General features: G+C 39.7%; 1 protein-coding gene across 7 annotated transcripts in view; it reads right to left on the reverse strand.

The window, feature by feature from the left end:
* Positions 1-14,376, reverse strand: part of synrg (synergin, gamma) — a 33,594-nt gene that overhangs the window by 11,722 nt on the left and 7,496 nt on the right. For 3 of the 7 annotated variants that reach the window (XM_029516824.1, XM_029516822.1, XM_029516825.1), the window contains exons 7-16: positions 13,583-13,996; positions 12,432-12,710; positions 11,070-11,150; positions 10,760-10,956; positions 9,879-10,124; positions 9,629-9,768; positions 7,902-8,026; positions 7,514-7,576; positions 5,353-6,345; positions 145-696 (exon numbers count right to left, since the gene is read on the reverse strand). In XM_029516824.1, coding sequence (XP_029372684.1) covers positions 145-696; positions 5,353-6,345; positions 7,514-7,576; positions 7,902-8,026; positions 9,629-9,768; positions 9,879-10,124; positions 10,760-10,956; positions 11,070-11,150; positions 12,432-12,710; positions 13,583-13,996 — 3,090 coding nt within the window. The remainder of the gene's footprint in view (positions 1-144; positions 697-5,352; positions 6,346-7,513; positions 7,577-7,901; positions 8,027-9,628; positions 9,769-9,878; positions 10,125-10,759; positions 10,957-11,069; positions 11,151-12,431; positions 12,711-13,582; positions 13,997-14,376) is intronic. The other 4 variants (XM_029516826.1, XM_029516823.1, XM_029516828.1 and 1 more) reach the window with 4 other exon arrangements.

Consider the following 14,376-nt stretch of genomic DNA (forward strand, 5'->3'; position numbering starts at 1 on the left):
CCAAATATATTCAATTCAAAATAAATAATCTAAAATCTTGTATATAGATCAGGTAATTTTTGCCAATTTATTAATTTCAAATTCATCAACAGTGAAAATAATCACAATTTTCAATGCAATGATCAACTGGAGGTTGGGACTCACCTTGAACAGACAAATCAAAGGTTGCCAGTTCATTCTTGATCATCTCCTCACTGGACTTGACTTTGGTCTGAGTGCTGGCTTTGAGGAAGTCAGATTTGCCGAACTTGGGCTTGTCCCCCTGGAAGGCACCAAACTCATCTGAGACTTCACTTTGGTTTCCTTCAGAGCCAACCTCAGCAGTGGCAGCTGGTGAGTCTGATTTCTCTGAAACAGTACTTGCAAAGTCCCCAAAGTCGTCCTCATCATCGACACCGCCTGGTTCACCTGAGCCAAAGTCAGCAAAGGCTTCGAACTTGTCTTCTGCTGATGAGCCATCTTCTGTTGGGAAGTAGGTGGTGATCTTTGCTAAGGAACTACTTGTGATGCTCTCGCTGCTGCCAACACTCTGCTCCTTTGTATGTGTTTGGATTAAGGATGGAACGGAAGCTCCTTCCAAGCGCTGCAGCTTTCCAACCTCGACAGGCAGACATTCCTCCCTGTCTGACCAGTCATAGCTGGTCAGTGTGCTGATGGCTGATGTCCCAAATGGGTCAAATTTCATGTCGTCTCCTTCTGTAATGACAACACAAATATACCAGTGGCTCCCAGGAAGGGCACAGATCCTGTCATTATATTGAATTCATGAGCCTGAATGAATGACTGAGATTTCTGATGGATTATCACTGTATCAATTATCTAGAGTAAAAGTAATATCACTTTTGAAGTGGTGCAAAGATTTTGGGACTCTTAGAGGGTCAGTTAACCCAAATGACAAATATTTTCCACTTACCTCTATTACTGTGTCCATGCAGATAATTTTAGTTTTATTTGTCCTGTTTTTTTGTTTTTTAGTCTCACATTTCTGCCTCAGCACAAAGGATGTGAAACTTTTTTTTTAATTATTAAATACTTTACACTTTTTTTTTTTGTAAAAATTGTGAAATAAATGTAATATTTACTGATTCCAATTTCATTTGATAACGGACAGAGTTGGTCAAACATTTAATTGTGTCACATCTAGGATAGTGGACAGGAGTAGCAACTTTAAGATGTTTCGCTGACAAAGTTATTGATCATGAAAGTGATCTGGAAATATGAAGTATTTGCCCTACATTCAATCAATGGGTCAAACCCTAAGAAAATGCTTCTCTGTGGATTACCAAAAGAACCCTGAAATATGTTTTTGGGAGGGGATGTTTTTCCTCAATGCCATTTTTCAATAAAACAAAACACAACTGATGCCCAAACCTAACAGGTCTTCATAAAACCAGATGTGCCAACAAAACTGAAACCATCTCTATTGATAGATACCATGAATGGCAAGTGAAAAAATACTTGTTTTTGAATTTAGGTAAACTTGAACTTATGTCCCATGTAATGCATAGTAGCGACAATCACATCTGATGTACATTGCCAACTCCCTCATTTGGTATTTTTAAGATGTGAGAAAACTAAAATACTAACTAAAATAATGCATCAATGCTGAATATTATTATTCTCAAAAATTACGGTACTAGGAGCTGAACAATACATTTTGTTGTAACAGTAATAGACATTATGTTTCAGTCATGCATCCTCCTCCTCCTTTGTGAATTGTTTGGTAAATTATCTCAGGCAGGGTAAACGTGGTTTTGATATCTGAGCTGAAACATGTTAATGAAATGAAAATCACTTGCATAATTTTAGTGAAACAAAGTAAACACTCACACTGCTTTTTCTGTAGCACAGTTCCTCTACTCTGTTCTCACAGGCAACAGAGCTCCTAACAGTAATCAGAGCTGATCTCTTTGTACTAAAGGCAACATGAAGGATTTTGTCTACTGACAGCAGCATTAATACAGGATCTTACTACTCCTTAAGTGTTTAGTTTTTTTTTTTTTTTGTTTTTTTTTTGTCTGCTCACATTTGTCAACACTAGTTTTCAGGTCTCCTCAATTTCTCTCACACACCCACAATCATACAAGTTGTCCTTGTTGAACCCTTCTTATTTTGCATGACAGAACCCTTAAATACACAAAGCAATTTGTGAAATTGACAAGGATCTAGATCTGTAAGCCTCATGACACTCAAATCACTTTACGGCCTCTCAAGAAAGGAAAGGAGAAAATGAGACGGTACGCGTTTCAGCAATACCAACAGTAATATTTATTACGACAACATGAGTAGAGCGAAAGAGAGAAAGATCACAAAGTACTGTGAAAGAGGTCTATCATTACAAGAGGTCTGTCAAACTAACACTTGTTAAATTAGATTTCAGTCATTTAGAATACAAGGGCATGCAGAATATGGGAGGAAAGGAAGAAAACAAACAGCTAGAAGGTAAAACAAAGATAATTTGAGGATATAGAAGCAGAAACCAGAATGAGAAGGCACATTCACAGACTAAAATCAGTAATTCTGGGGAGGTAACAAACTCTGATTTAATGTTAGGATGTAAAGCAACAGCTGTTTTTTGGAAAAAAAGATTTGAATACAGAACACTTGAAAAGCCAAGTTGTAAAGTTAATTCAAGAACAAGCTCAAGGCAGGAGGCATTAACCCTTTGAGAACCTGAGGGGAAATTTGGTAAAGATAAGTTTTGTACAAACTTTACTTTAGCTAAACTGAGGACTTACAATACAGTCACTATTTAAGGGGCTCTTTATGCATTTTGTCAATTATGAAATAAAATTAAGTCCCAGTGATCATGCTAACAGAAAATTAAGGGAAGGAAATCACAATATCTGGATTACTTATACATGTGAAGTGATCTTGTTCAAGCACTCAAAGGGTTACAGAAAACAAAGAGGGCCATCCTTACAGCTGATATCCCAGAAAGGGCCTTCATTTCATCAAATCACAGATTTAGAAACAGATTTAAAGAGACAGTATCCTTTTCTCTTGCTACAGTGATTGTTTGTCAAAAGGGTAATGTGCACAAATTCTTATGATCCCTGAACTAATTACACCATTGTTTTCTCAATTCTCACGTCAGAACATTAATCTAAAATACTTTAACATATTTGTCTTACTAAATACTGTAGGCTACATTTAATTTACATAACTTGCAAATCACAACAAGATCAGGGAATCTTTCTAGTCTCAAAATAAGAGCTCATATTCCTGTAATAAAAATACACTATAAATCTGTATGTATACATTTTTTCCTTGAATAAAAACAACTTGCAATACTGTTATGCATAAAATGGTTTTTGTATTCTTGTATTACGTTCTTGTCAATTTCACAAATTGAAAAGGCAGGCACACTGCAGCAAAAAGCAAGGCAGGAAGGGTAACACTAACTTCATTGTGTTCTCAGAGAGCCAGACCATAGAGCCACACATGATGAATTCATGCTGTACTATCAAAAAGATAACAGTTTAAAAAAAAAAAAAAAAAAAGGAGAAGAAAAAGAAAAAGAAAGGAAGAAAAAAGTGAAATCAGATTCCTTTTTTGCACCAGACGCAAAAGGAATCTCACAAAAGAAATACTGTCTCTTTAAGATTACGTATATATGTCCAGAAACACAGTGAAAAGCATTGTGAGGCGCTTTACCTGCTTGGCCTGCTACACTTGTAACAACAGTTTTGTCCAAGAGCTCTCCAAGAACAAGGACAGAATAAACGTATGAAAGAGAAATATGAAGCAGCTGTTATGGTGGTGTAGAAGCTTTTAGGAATGTATTAATGTTAAACTGGGCACCATCTCTGCCCTCTTGGTGGTAGCCTAAGTATTTAGCTGCATTTCCATGGACTGGAGATAGTTTCCTTCTTATTACAGAAGAAATATGAGCACGGCACAGACACTGAAATAAGGCGATGGTTCAGTGTTCCAATGATTTGGTCACAGAAATTATTATAAATGCTTAGGATGAAATGATGTTCTTGCCTTATGTGTTGATTTAATTGATTGTTAACTGATATACAACACTGTAATACTTTTAACATCCATGCAGACATGTGAGAGCACAATTGGTTAGGTCCTTGCCCACTTCTACAAATTTTTCAAACCATTGAAATAAAAAATGAAAAAGATTAAATGCAAACTTTAGTTATAGAAAGAGTTGGTCTTGAATGTTATTTGTGAAACATGAAGGTGAAGGTGAGATGCTTGATGTATAAATTATGAGTGCTGGAGAGGAGGAGGAGGAGAGGGAGCATTGACATGGACATTACCTGATTATCACGGAAATTAGTCTGATTTCCTTTTAGATTCATGACTGCACAACCACCTTTATGTAAACTTTAACTCAACTTTCATGGATGTGAGGTAGGGGAGAAAAATCCAACATGTTCTGAAATTATTATTATTATTATTATTTTTTTTAAATAATACTGCATTACTATCAGAAAATACTGCAGAGTAATAGGACAGCTTTCACACTCGCATTCAGATACTGAAAATGCTGCTTTTTCAACACAAAATTTTGTTGCTGTATTTTAAAATGGCTTGTTCGCTGTTCCTGCTTGTAAAATTTTCTTGTTATGGTAACTATTCAAAACTCTATTATCTGGAGCATGACCGACGTAAACAAGACATTAAAATATTGAAAAAAAACAACAACAAAAAACTAACAACTGATGGCTGACAGAGTATGCCTTTGGTTAACTGCAACCTTCACTAAACGTGTGATTAAAACTAGCAACAGCCGTCACCATTAACACGCCAGTAACACACACACACACATCCTGGTCACGCACCCTGTAGAGACAATAGGGGAAGCATGAAGTCTGGCGCTGCATAATGTATACAACAAACAGGGGAGCTTATCCGAGTCGCACAAACAGCAACCAGGTACCTTATCTACAAACTATGACTGCCAATACTTCAAAAACAGGCACGCATCATTTGTAAATAAATAAAGATATGGGCCACGACCTGTCTGTCAAGACAATAATAATCACGGTCATAAGATATGAAGAAACATGGAGGGGGGGACATGTAAATAAAAGAGAAACGAAGCTTCATATAAATATGTTAATAAATATATAAATAAATATGTTGAGAGATGAATCATGAAGTGCAAGAATGATATGAAGGATGATATGATGCAACTCATATGTTATGTTCATCATGTAGTGTTATGTCTGTCTTCTGTATTTGACCATATCAAACTCATTAATTGCCCTTTGACCCCTTGTTTGGTGGTTTCAAGTGGGCACTGAGGAGGAGAGGCCACTGCTGGCCTTGGAATTAATACTGTGTGTAATTGGATGGGGCCTCACCAGAGCAAACGCACTAGTTCCTCACCTGTAGCGGGGGGCTGATGGGCCGAGAGACCTGGCAAATCCAGAGAGCTGTCTGACATCACGTGCTTAAGATCTCCTGAAGCCAGGTCGCCCATATCCGACAACTTCATGTCTAGCTGCACTGAGAGCGCGTCCTCTGAGTCGTCCTTTCCCACACTGCTGCCACCGATGGACGGTAGATCTAGGGACTTGACAGAGGCAGAATCCTCTTTGGCCTGTTTGAAAGCGGCCACTTTGTCCACCAGAGTCTTCTCTGAAGCCCCAAGTGCTGTGCAGAACTTTGAGGACTGAAAGTCAGCAAAGTCGTCTGTGTCACTCTTGAGGGAAGAGAAGGAGCCGCCAGCGCTCTCCTTAGTGTCATCGTAGGCGAGGCCTCCCTCCAGAGACAGCTGTTTAAATACGTCGTACTTGTCTGAGCTTTGTTGAGGCCGCTGCTGCATGGAGGTCTCCCCTTGAACAGCAGTGCTGCTCTCCCCTTTAGGCTCCCCACCAGAACTGCCAAATGCCATGAAGTCTGCAAAGTCATCCTGAGTCACTGCTGCAGTGCCACCTGTTGCTGTTACTGAAGCTTGAGCAGCATCAGAGGAGGAACCAAAGAGGGCAAAGTCACCAAAATCATCTGACCCTGCCCCGGGAGGTTTAGGTCCACTTGGTAGGAGCACTAAAGAGGGGGGCACAGAAATAGAGGGGAAGGTGCTGGGTTTTGTCTCAGTGGGGGCAGGAACAGAGGGAGCTATAGAAGAGAAAAGGTCCAGGTCAGCCATATTCAGAGGGTTTTTGGGTTGAGAAAGTGACACTGCTGGTTGTTGCTGCTGCTGCTGCTGCTGCTGTGGTAATTGTTGTAGCGATTGAGAGTTTGGAAAAGCAGAGGAGAAGGCAGGCTGGAAAATTTTGGCCTGTTCTGAAGGGTCTAGTGGAGAGACGCTGTCGGCGGTTTTAAAGTCTGTGAAGCCATCATCAGTGCTGACAGACTTGAAATCTGCAAATACTTCCCCTATGAACCAGAGATAACAATTTATCATCAGTGAAAAACATTGAAAACTAGAAATATTGTGACATCAGAGAAGAAAGCTTCAGCAACAGCCATGATTTTGTTATTGTAAATCCTACGAGAAAGAAATGGGGTGGATTAGTTTGTCTCTGCTGTCTGGTGGATGGTAAATTTTTAGTCCTCAGGGGAACTGCGGGCTGCAAAAGTGTCCAAGGAACAGTAAACAACAAAAAAGTGAACTCAGAAAACACATACACCCTCACTGCCATGCTGTGAACTGTTCAAAAAAAGAACAGAGTTCATTCTACTGTACAAAAAAGTCCATCTAAACATGCCATTTTATTCTTTATGTCTGGACTGCAGACAGAATTGTGTGCCAATGTTTGATTTCAGGTATGGTAGGGTTCTTTTTATTTTATTTTTTTTTCAATCCTGAGTCAAAAGATTCAATTGTAACTGATTTTGCTGGTTAAGATGGATTTTTTGCAATGAGGAAACTCAAAATATGCTACAACACTAAAGTTGTCTTTTTTTCAAAAAAGATTATACAAGTGACAAAAACCAGAAGACAAAAATTCAGAAAGCATTCTTGATTTTTTTGGATTAGTTAATTCACCATGGTATGCATGGACTGAAATAAAGAGTATGTTTACACTGCTGCTGTGCAGTGGAATAGAGACAACTAATGGGCTCATTAAGGAGATAGAGCCTGACAATGCTGAGGAAAGGTCACTGCAAAGCATGACTTACTGAAGTTGTAAGAGTCGTCCCCATCCGAAACTGTTCTAATGAAACAGGGATGGGAAGTGCTGTAGTATCAACAACGTAAACTTGAAAAATAAGATATGATGTAAATAAGGAACAACACTTGGCAGCGTAGTCTGATAGCTTTGCCCAGCTTATAAAGTGTTTAACTCAAGGTAACCTAAAGGTACCAGCACTGCCACAATAATTCAAATAAGATTATCAAGATCTGCGACATTGCTTTTGTTTATCCAGATATTTTCTGACAGGGACAATCTTGGAACCCAATGTGTCCGTTTCATTGTTTGGTGAGGAGCAAAAATTATTATTTGACTCAAGAAAACAAAGAACATGTATAAAAAAAAAAAAAACAAACAAAACAAACAAACAAACAAAAAAGTATTACAAGTGTATGCGAGTTTCTTACCAGCTGGTTTCTTGTCGGTAGGTTGCTCAAGCTGCCTGAAAACACTGTATTTGTCTCCAGTATCTGGATCAGAAGAAATTAAACAGAAAAATAAAAAACACATTTATCAGACAGACAGGCAGGCAGGCAGGTGTTGCCTTAATACAATTTGTTACAATGGATCTGTTCTCTGTGTGTTGTCCAACAACCAAAACACTGTATTCCTAAATAGTTGAAAGCATTGCCATAAAATATTATTTTATTAAGGCTCCTTTGGACAGTTTCCTCAAAATTTTGAATGTACTTTTTTTTTTTTTAAACTTTATCTTCCAAATGTTTACCTGGCTTGTGAACAGACAATGTTCCTAACACACTATTAAGCCCTTTTTGAGGTGAATGTACCAGCTACCTGAGGTATTTGCTGCAGTTTCTGCAGGCTGATCCACAGACAGCTGCTTGAAGACAGCATACTTATCGGATGATGTGAGGGAGGCAGAAGAGGAACCAGACACTGGTGTTAGCATGGCAGGAGTGCTGCAGGGACAGAAAGCTATAGTCAGACATCAGGAGGAGTGAGGTTTAATAGTAGAGCATAATCCCCATAAGCTGCCTGAGCTGATTGAACATTTGCTCTGGGCTTGGAAAGTTTGGAGTCACAGGTATTTTTTGTTAAAAGCTTTTCCATTCTACTAACAGTCATTGTGACTGATGCAACACAAGGGAGCTTTTATATCATAAAATCTTGAGAAGAGACTAAATTACACTTGAAAAGTGCATATAAAGATGGGTTATATATCAGTTTTTATTTACCTCAAAATATTATATATGATAGTTTGAACTGATGTCTTGATGTCTCCAGTCATCATTGCAGTGTGCTATCCTGATTATGAGAAAGTATCCTTGACATATATTGTGCTTTTGGTTTTTCAGATCTGAAGTTGCATGAGGCTCTTAAGGCATTTTGTCTACTCTTGGTACCTTGGATGAGATAAACTGAATTTAAAAGTAATATTTTGACATTCTGGCAGTGATAGATTAGAAGATCAATATGGCCCTCATGTTTGTATGTTAAAATTAAAAGTTTATTATCAGGTTGTTTTTTTTGTTTGTTTTTTTTTTTTTACCCTACTACGAATTCTGAATGAACATGTTACAGTACAACTCATTTGTTAATCCAGAAGAAAATGCTGCAAACAGCTGAAACAGCCATCATAGACAAACCAACTTAGCTTGGAACATAGCACAATAAAACACAAATTATATTTTGGATGGATTAAATATACACTTAAGTTCCTGTGAGATATTAAAATCAAAACTGAAAATATTCCTTCTTTGCACAGTGAAAGACTGACATACTGATCTGATAACATACAAGAATAAAGTACTACAGGGAATCTGTTTGCTCACAATGAGTGTTAGTTTCCTCAAAGTCCTTTCACAGCAAGACATCTGACAGTAAGTCATGCCTGCCATTTCAGGCTGGCAACCCAGCAAGCGCTTTTCAGTGTCTTGTTTAATTAGACAACTATCTCAGATGGTGGGAGATTCTTGTTACACTGCTGAAACATTCAGGAGTGTATGTTTAAAGGGGTGAAATGGAAGAGAATAATAAAAAGTCTGTCACTTTGATGAAAAATACTTTAGTTTCTAGCTTTTTCTTTGTATTTCAGTTCTTAATTGCCCTTCAGCTTCATCTCAGTGAAAGGATGGTCTCTCCATACGGGCTAGGAAGTCATACACAGAAATTATGATATCTACTGCCCACTGAAATTAATTCATTAAGAAACAGCACAAGTTCATTGTTATTGTGAGGAAGTAATTGTGCGATATTAAGGCAGTGTTTCTGACTGCCAGGTTGAACAATGGAAGACACAAAAATTATGCAAAATAACTCAGCTATAAATAACCATAAGAATATTAGATACTCATCGGTGGTTAGCATATACATAATTTCATCGACACAATTTCTTGCTCAGCAGAGGTAGCTGGAGTGTGGAGAGAGTAAGAAATGACAAAGAACTCGATATCTCTTTAAAGTGGCAACTCAGGAGTTGCCAACTGAATCCTGTATGCGCCACTATTTAAAAGAAAACCTAACAAAAAACAAAAACTCATCAGTGCATTAATGCACGGTACCTGTTTTGATGTTGAGGTGGAATGATGCTGGGAAAACTTCCTCCCGACTCCCCTTGGAACTCAGTAAAGGCCTGATCTCCCGCTCCTGCCTTTGGAGCCTCCTGAAAGTCCTGGAAGTCATCGTCATCTGCTTTGGTTCCCTGTATCAACATGTTGTTTAATAAGACATGTGTTATAATTGCGTACAGTGATCAGTTGATGAAACAGGCATCCAATAAATGCTTACACTGTAAATGAAAAATTGTATTACCTGTGTGGGAGGGAAGCTGGCGATGAAGTTAGTGTTTGCAGGCTGTTGAGCCGGTGCTGCAGGTGTCATGGCCATGACTGGTGGTGCTGGTGAGGGCATGGCCATAGAGACAGGGGGCTGGGCCATCATTGACTGCTGGTGCTGGGGTATCACCGGGGCCATGGCCATAGCCAGGGCTGGTAAGTTGGGCATGGGCGGAGAAGGGAACTGACCAAGGATTTCAACATTCATTGCTGGCAGGCCACTCTGAATCAAAGAAAATAGACTAAAATGATGCAACTAGTGACAGTTTGCCACACAGCTCCACTGTTGTCCAAATAACTAGTACAAAAACAGCCTGTTTGAGCATATTTGCCAAATGTTGATGATTTCAAAGATCTGATGAGACATAAACAAATGAGCTTGAAGTGAACAAACACAGACAATGTGGGAGGTGTGAAAGTATTGAGAGACAGTTTTGGTCTTTTCATAGGATTTGCTGACACACAGAATAACAAACAAACCTATTTTTATTTAACTTCATTATTATGGATGTTACACACAAAATGCAAATGTTTGTTAGTTTGCCATCACAGATTAGTTCTGCTGAGGAGTCAATGAAGTATATAAAAGACTGATGTTTTCATATGACTTATTCAGCATAGTCAAGTTCCTTTGAATAGATGTCAAATTCAACTTGCTGAAGATTTACGTCTCCAAAGGTATGTTATTATTCCTTACATGGAGGCAGTGGCATGCAGCATTTGTGAACTGCCTGCAGACTTGCATCCATCCCAGGGATGTTGGTGACAGGCCCTAGCCTAGAGTTTATATCACACATATGTACAGGCCATGGGGGATGAAAAGTGAAGCTATATCTAAAAGGACAATTAGAAATTTACCTGTGCCACACCAATTAGTGCAAGTACAGTGTAGAGCTCCTCCTTGGTCAGCATGCCAGGTGTTGTGCGGTTGGCTGATGCCCAGATTTGCCCCAGTGCTTCCCTGGGAAGACCTGACGACATTAATATTGGGTAGAGCTTGGCTGTATCTATCCCTGCTGGAGTCATGGTGAATTCAAGAACCTTCTTGAACATTTCTAAGGGTAAAAAAAACAGGAAAATGCTGATGAGTGAGAGACGAATTTGAAAAATTCTCTTTTCACAAAACAGTAAAACATAACACTCAATATTTTCAAGTGTAAACGTTTACCTGGGACGAGGCTATCATTGTACACCCAGGCTGGTAGCATGGGCTGGATGTGCTCTTGTTGTGGATACACGCCAACACCTGCTGTTGCAAGCACACGCACACGCACACATGCACGCACACGCGCACGCAGGCACGCGCGCGCGCACACACACACACAAACAAACATACAAACACACACACGCGCACAAACACACACACAAACACATTTAGTTGTTGCAGCAAAAGCCTTGTCCACGCCTCTGATTTTCCAAGTCTCTTGGCAGCTGAGCCCTGCTTTGTGTCCAACTCCACAAAATCATACACCTGATGTCAGGACGGCTCGGTGCAGATGTAAGGCTCCCGAGTCACAAGCATCCAGCCATGTCAGACATCTATAAATCAGTCTGTGAGCTATTTCAAGATTCAAGGTAAGGTAAGAGAGGAGACTGTTTGGTAGGGACAATATGTTAAAAATGTAATTTGACTGCTATCATTGACCTAAATAAACTCTTAATCTGCAAATAGAAGAGGAAACAGTTTTGAAAAAGCTATAGCTTGTTTTGAGTCACTAATAATGTCTGTAAGGCAACATAAAGCTGTGACTTTGCACACAAAACTCCCATCAGTCCTTGGCAGTTAAATGAATCATATTACAAAACTCCCTGGTCTCCGTGATGAGCGTCTATATTTCCCTTGATGACATGGAGGACATGGACACAGACAAACAAATTACAGCACAGAGGAGTAGCAGAATAACATGCACAATCAGCCCTGGATTATGTTTGGGCCTCAGTGGCACCTGCCAATCCATGCGCAGCCCTGTTAAACCAATGCAGCCAGCATGCACCAGATCTAGTTCTCTGAGAGGGTGTGACATGGCGAGAGAACAGACAGCAGTTTAGTGAGTCAGCAGGTACTACCCCAGGACCTCCAACCACAGTCCATTTCAAATATCTGTGCAGAGAGAGAGCCCGTCTAAAGAGATCTGGTCTGAAGTAAGAGGTATAAAAGAAGCAGAAACAAAAGAAGAGACTTGCCCTCAGAGATGATGTGAAAACACCAAGGAGGAGACCTCAAAAATATCACCTCTATATAACAATCTCACAGGTGAAGGAAAAGTTGTTGTGATTTCATTTTAACAGCACAAATTCACAGTAGTGTGATGCCCTTTTCAGATATTGGTATAAACCAATTGTGACCCAAAGAGAAGAAAAACATTCAGCTGCTGCAAAAGGTAGAAAATTGTTTTCTCAGGGTTAGTAAGAGTGAAATTATTTCCCCATGACAGAAAACTACTGCCTCGACTGTGCGTTAATGCTTTGGCAATGCATGGGAGAGAGGAAGAAGAAGCTATGAAGTCTAATAAACAAGCACTTCTCTCACCACCGTCACTACTGGTTTGGAAGGATGAGTCAGCAGCTGATGAGGGGACGCTGAATGCTGCTACTGGGGCATCATGTTGCTTTTCTGCAGCAAAGACAGAACTCAAGTCCTCAGGGGCCGCAGCCCAGTTCCTCGCTTTAGTGCTGGATTGAAACTGGGCTGAAACCTTAGCTCTTGGGCCAATTTCAGACAAACTTTGCTTAGATTTAAAGCTAACTTGAGCCGTCTTATCAGCAGTAAGATCGTATGAGGAGAACAGCTTCTCTTCCAGGGATGGGCCTAGAGGGGTGAATGAGGAACAGGCTTCTTTATAACACAGTCTGTCTGTACAAAGCATCTGTCAAAGGAGTTTAAATTAAAAAAAAAAAATCATTTTGGTGTGATCTTTCAGTCCCTAACACTTTTAACTGACAGCTAACTAACATTTCTTTATATACAGCCTGCCTGTTGTGCAAAATTCCACGTTTCTTTTCTTCAACACTGACAAAGGTCAGCCGGAAGAAAAAACTTTCTTTATTGCAAATAAAATCATGCCTCGATCTCTTCTCTCTGTGTCACAGGCAAGCAATCCCGATGCAATCAAATCTACTTATTCCAGATGCTAAACAACTAGGTCAGAAATGTCTTAAGAGGATTGGGATGACATTCAATGGTGGTTTAGCTGGTGCATTTATCTGGACAGAAGACAATGTCACTGTCCTGTCTTTGATAGTGTATCAATTGAGCGATATCAAAGAACAGCTGCTCATCTCAAAATTGGACAGCAAGTGACACAGGAGAATGACAGTCTTCTGTCACTACACAATCTGTGATTTAACTCTATTGTTGATTCAATTGCTAAATGGTTAAAACCAACACAAACATTCCCAATATGACTGAAGCAGTTGGGTTTTCTTATATATTCTGCATCCTTGTTTCCCTAGTTTGTTAAGTAATAGGACCACCTGCTTTTCTGGCAGCATGCTCTCTCACTGCAAAGCAGGCCAAGAACCAACCCAAATTCCAGACGTAAATTTAAAAATATTCAGCATCAGCAATAAAAGCAGCACCATGAATATAAAAAGCCCTCTAAACTGATTCAAAGTGTAAATGGTTGTTTTAAAATTATGGGAATGGGTGGGGAGGTGTCAACAGAGCAAAAGAAGAGTTACCTTGAAATGTAGATTGGGAGCTGGTGTTGACAGCAGAGTGTTGGGAGGCAGGGGGAATGGACACAGACGCAGGAAGGGACTGAGGGAGGGATTGTGAGGAAGGGAACGACGACTGGATTTGGGCTTGAGAGGAGGAGTTAAGGTTGGAGGAAGGAAAAGTATTTACAGGACCCTGAACAAAGTCACTAAATTCATCATCGTTGTCAGAGAAACCTGTCTTGGGGGCAAGGGATGAAGGCTGGATGTGCGCTTGAGAGGAGAGGCCGAAGGTGGAAGAAGTGGAGGAGGAGGGGGGCTGAGTGAAGGAGGGTGAGGCATCTACAGGCCCCTGAAAGTCACTAAACTCATCATTGTCCTCAGACAAAGCTGGGGGGAGGGAGTGAGTGGTGACAGACGGGTGTGATGGCGATGAGTCTGCAAAAATGAAGAAATAATGATGATGGCACAACACGACACATACTACAATGGAAACTGAATTCAGGGCTCCACATTGAAATGAGACAGTATTTTGTGCAAGACCAGAAATAAACCAGGAACTCAAATAAAACCCTAATATGCCACATTTAACTAATACTCAGATTTAGTTAGTTAAAGGGTAGAGCAGCATTTGTATAAATATCATCACAAGAATAATGACTGTAAAGCAGAGATACCTAACCTGAGGGATCAGGATATAAAGGAATAATCCTTGTTTTTTTTTCTAGTTTAATAGCAGACAGTTTTATCTTATCAAGTCATTATCAATGATTCAAATAAAGCAGTCTGAGAGGTTTAAAAGGTGAGATTCAGTCTGC

The sequence above is a fragment of the Echeneis naucrates genome, chromosome 13 (genome assembly GCF_900963305.1).
Source record: "Echeneis naucrates chromosome 13, fEcheNa1.1, whole genome shotgun sequence".
NCBI lineage: Eukaryota > Metazoa > Chordata > Actinopteri > Carangiformes > Echeneidae > Echeneis > Echeneis naucrates.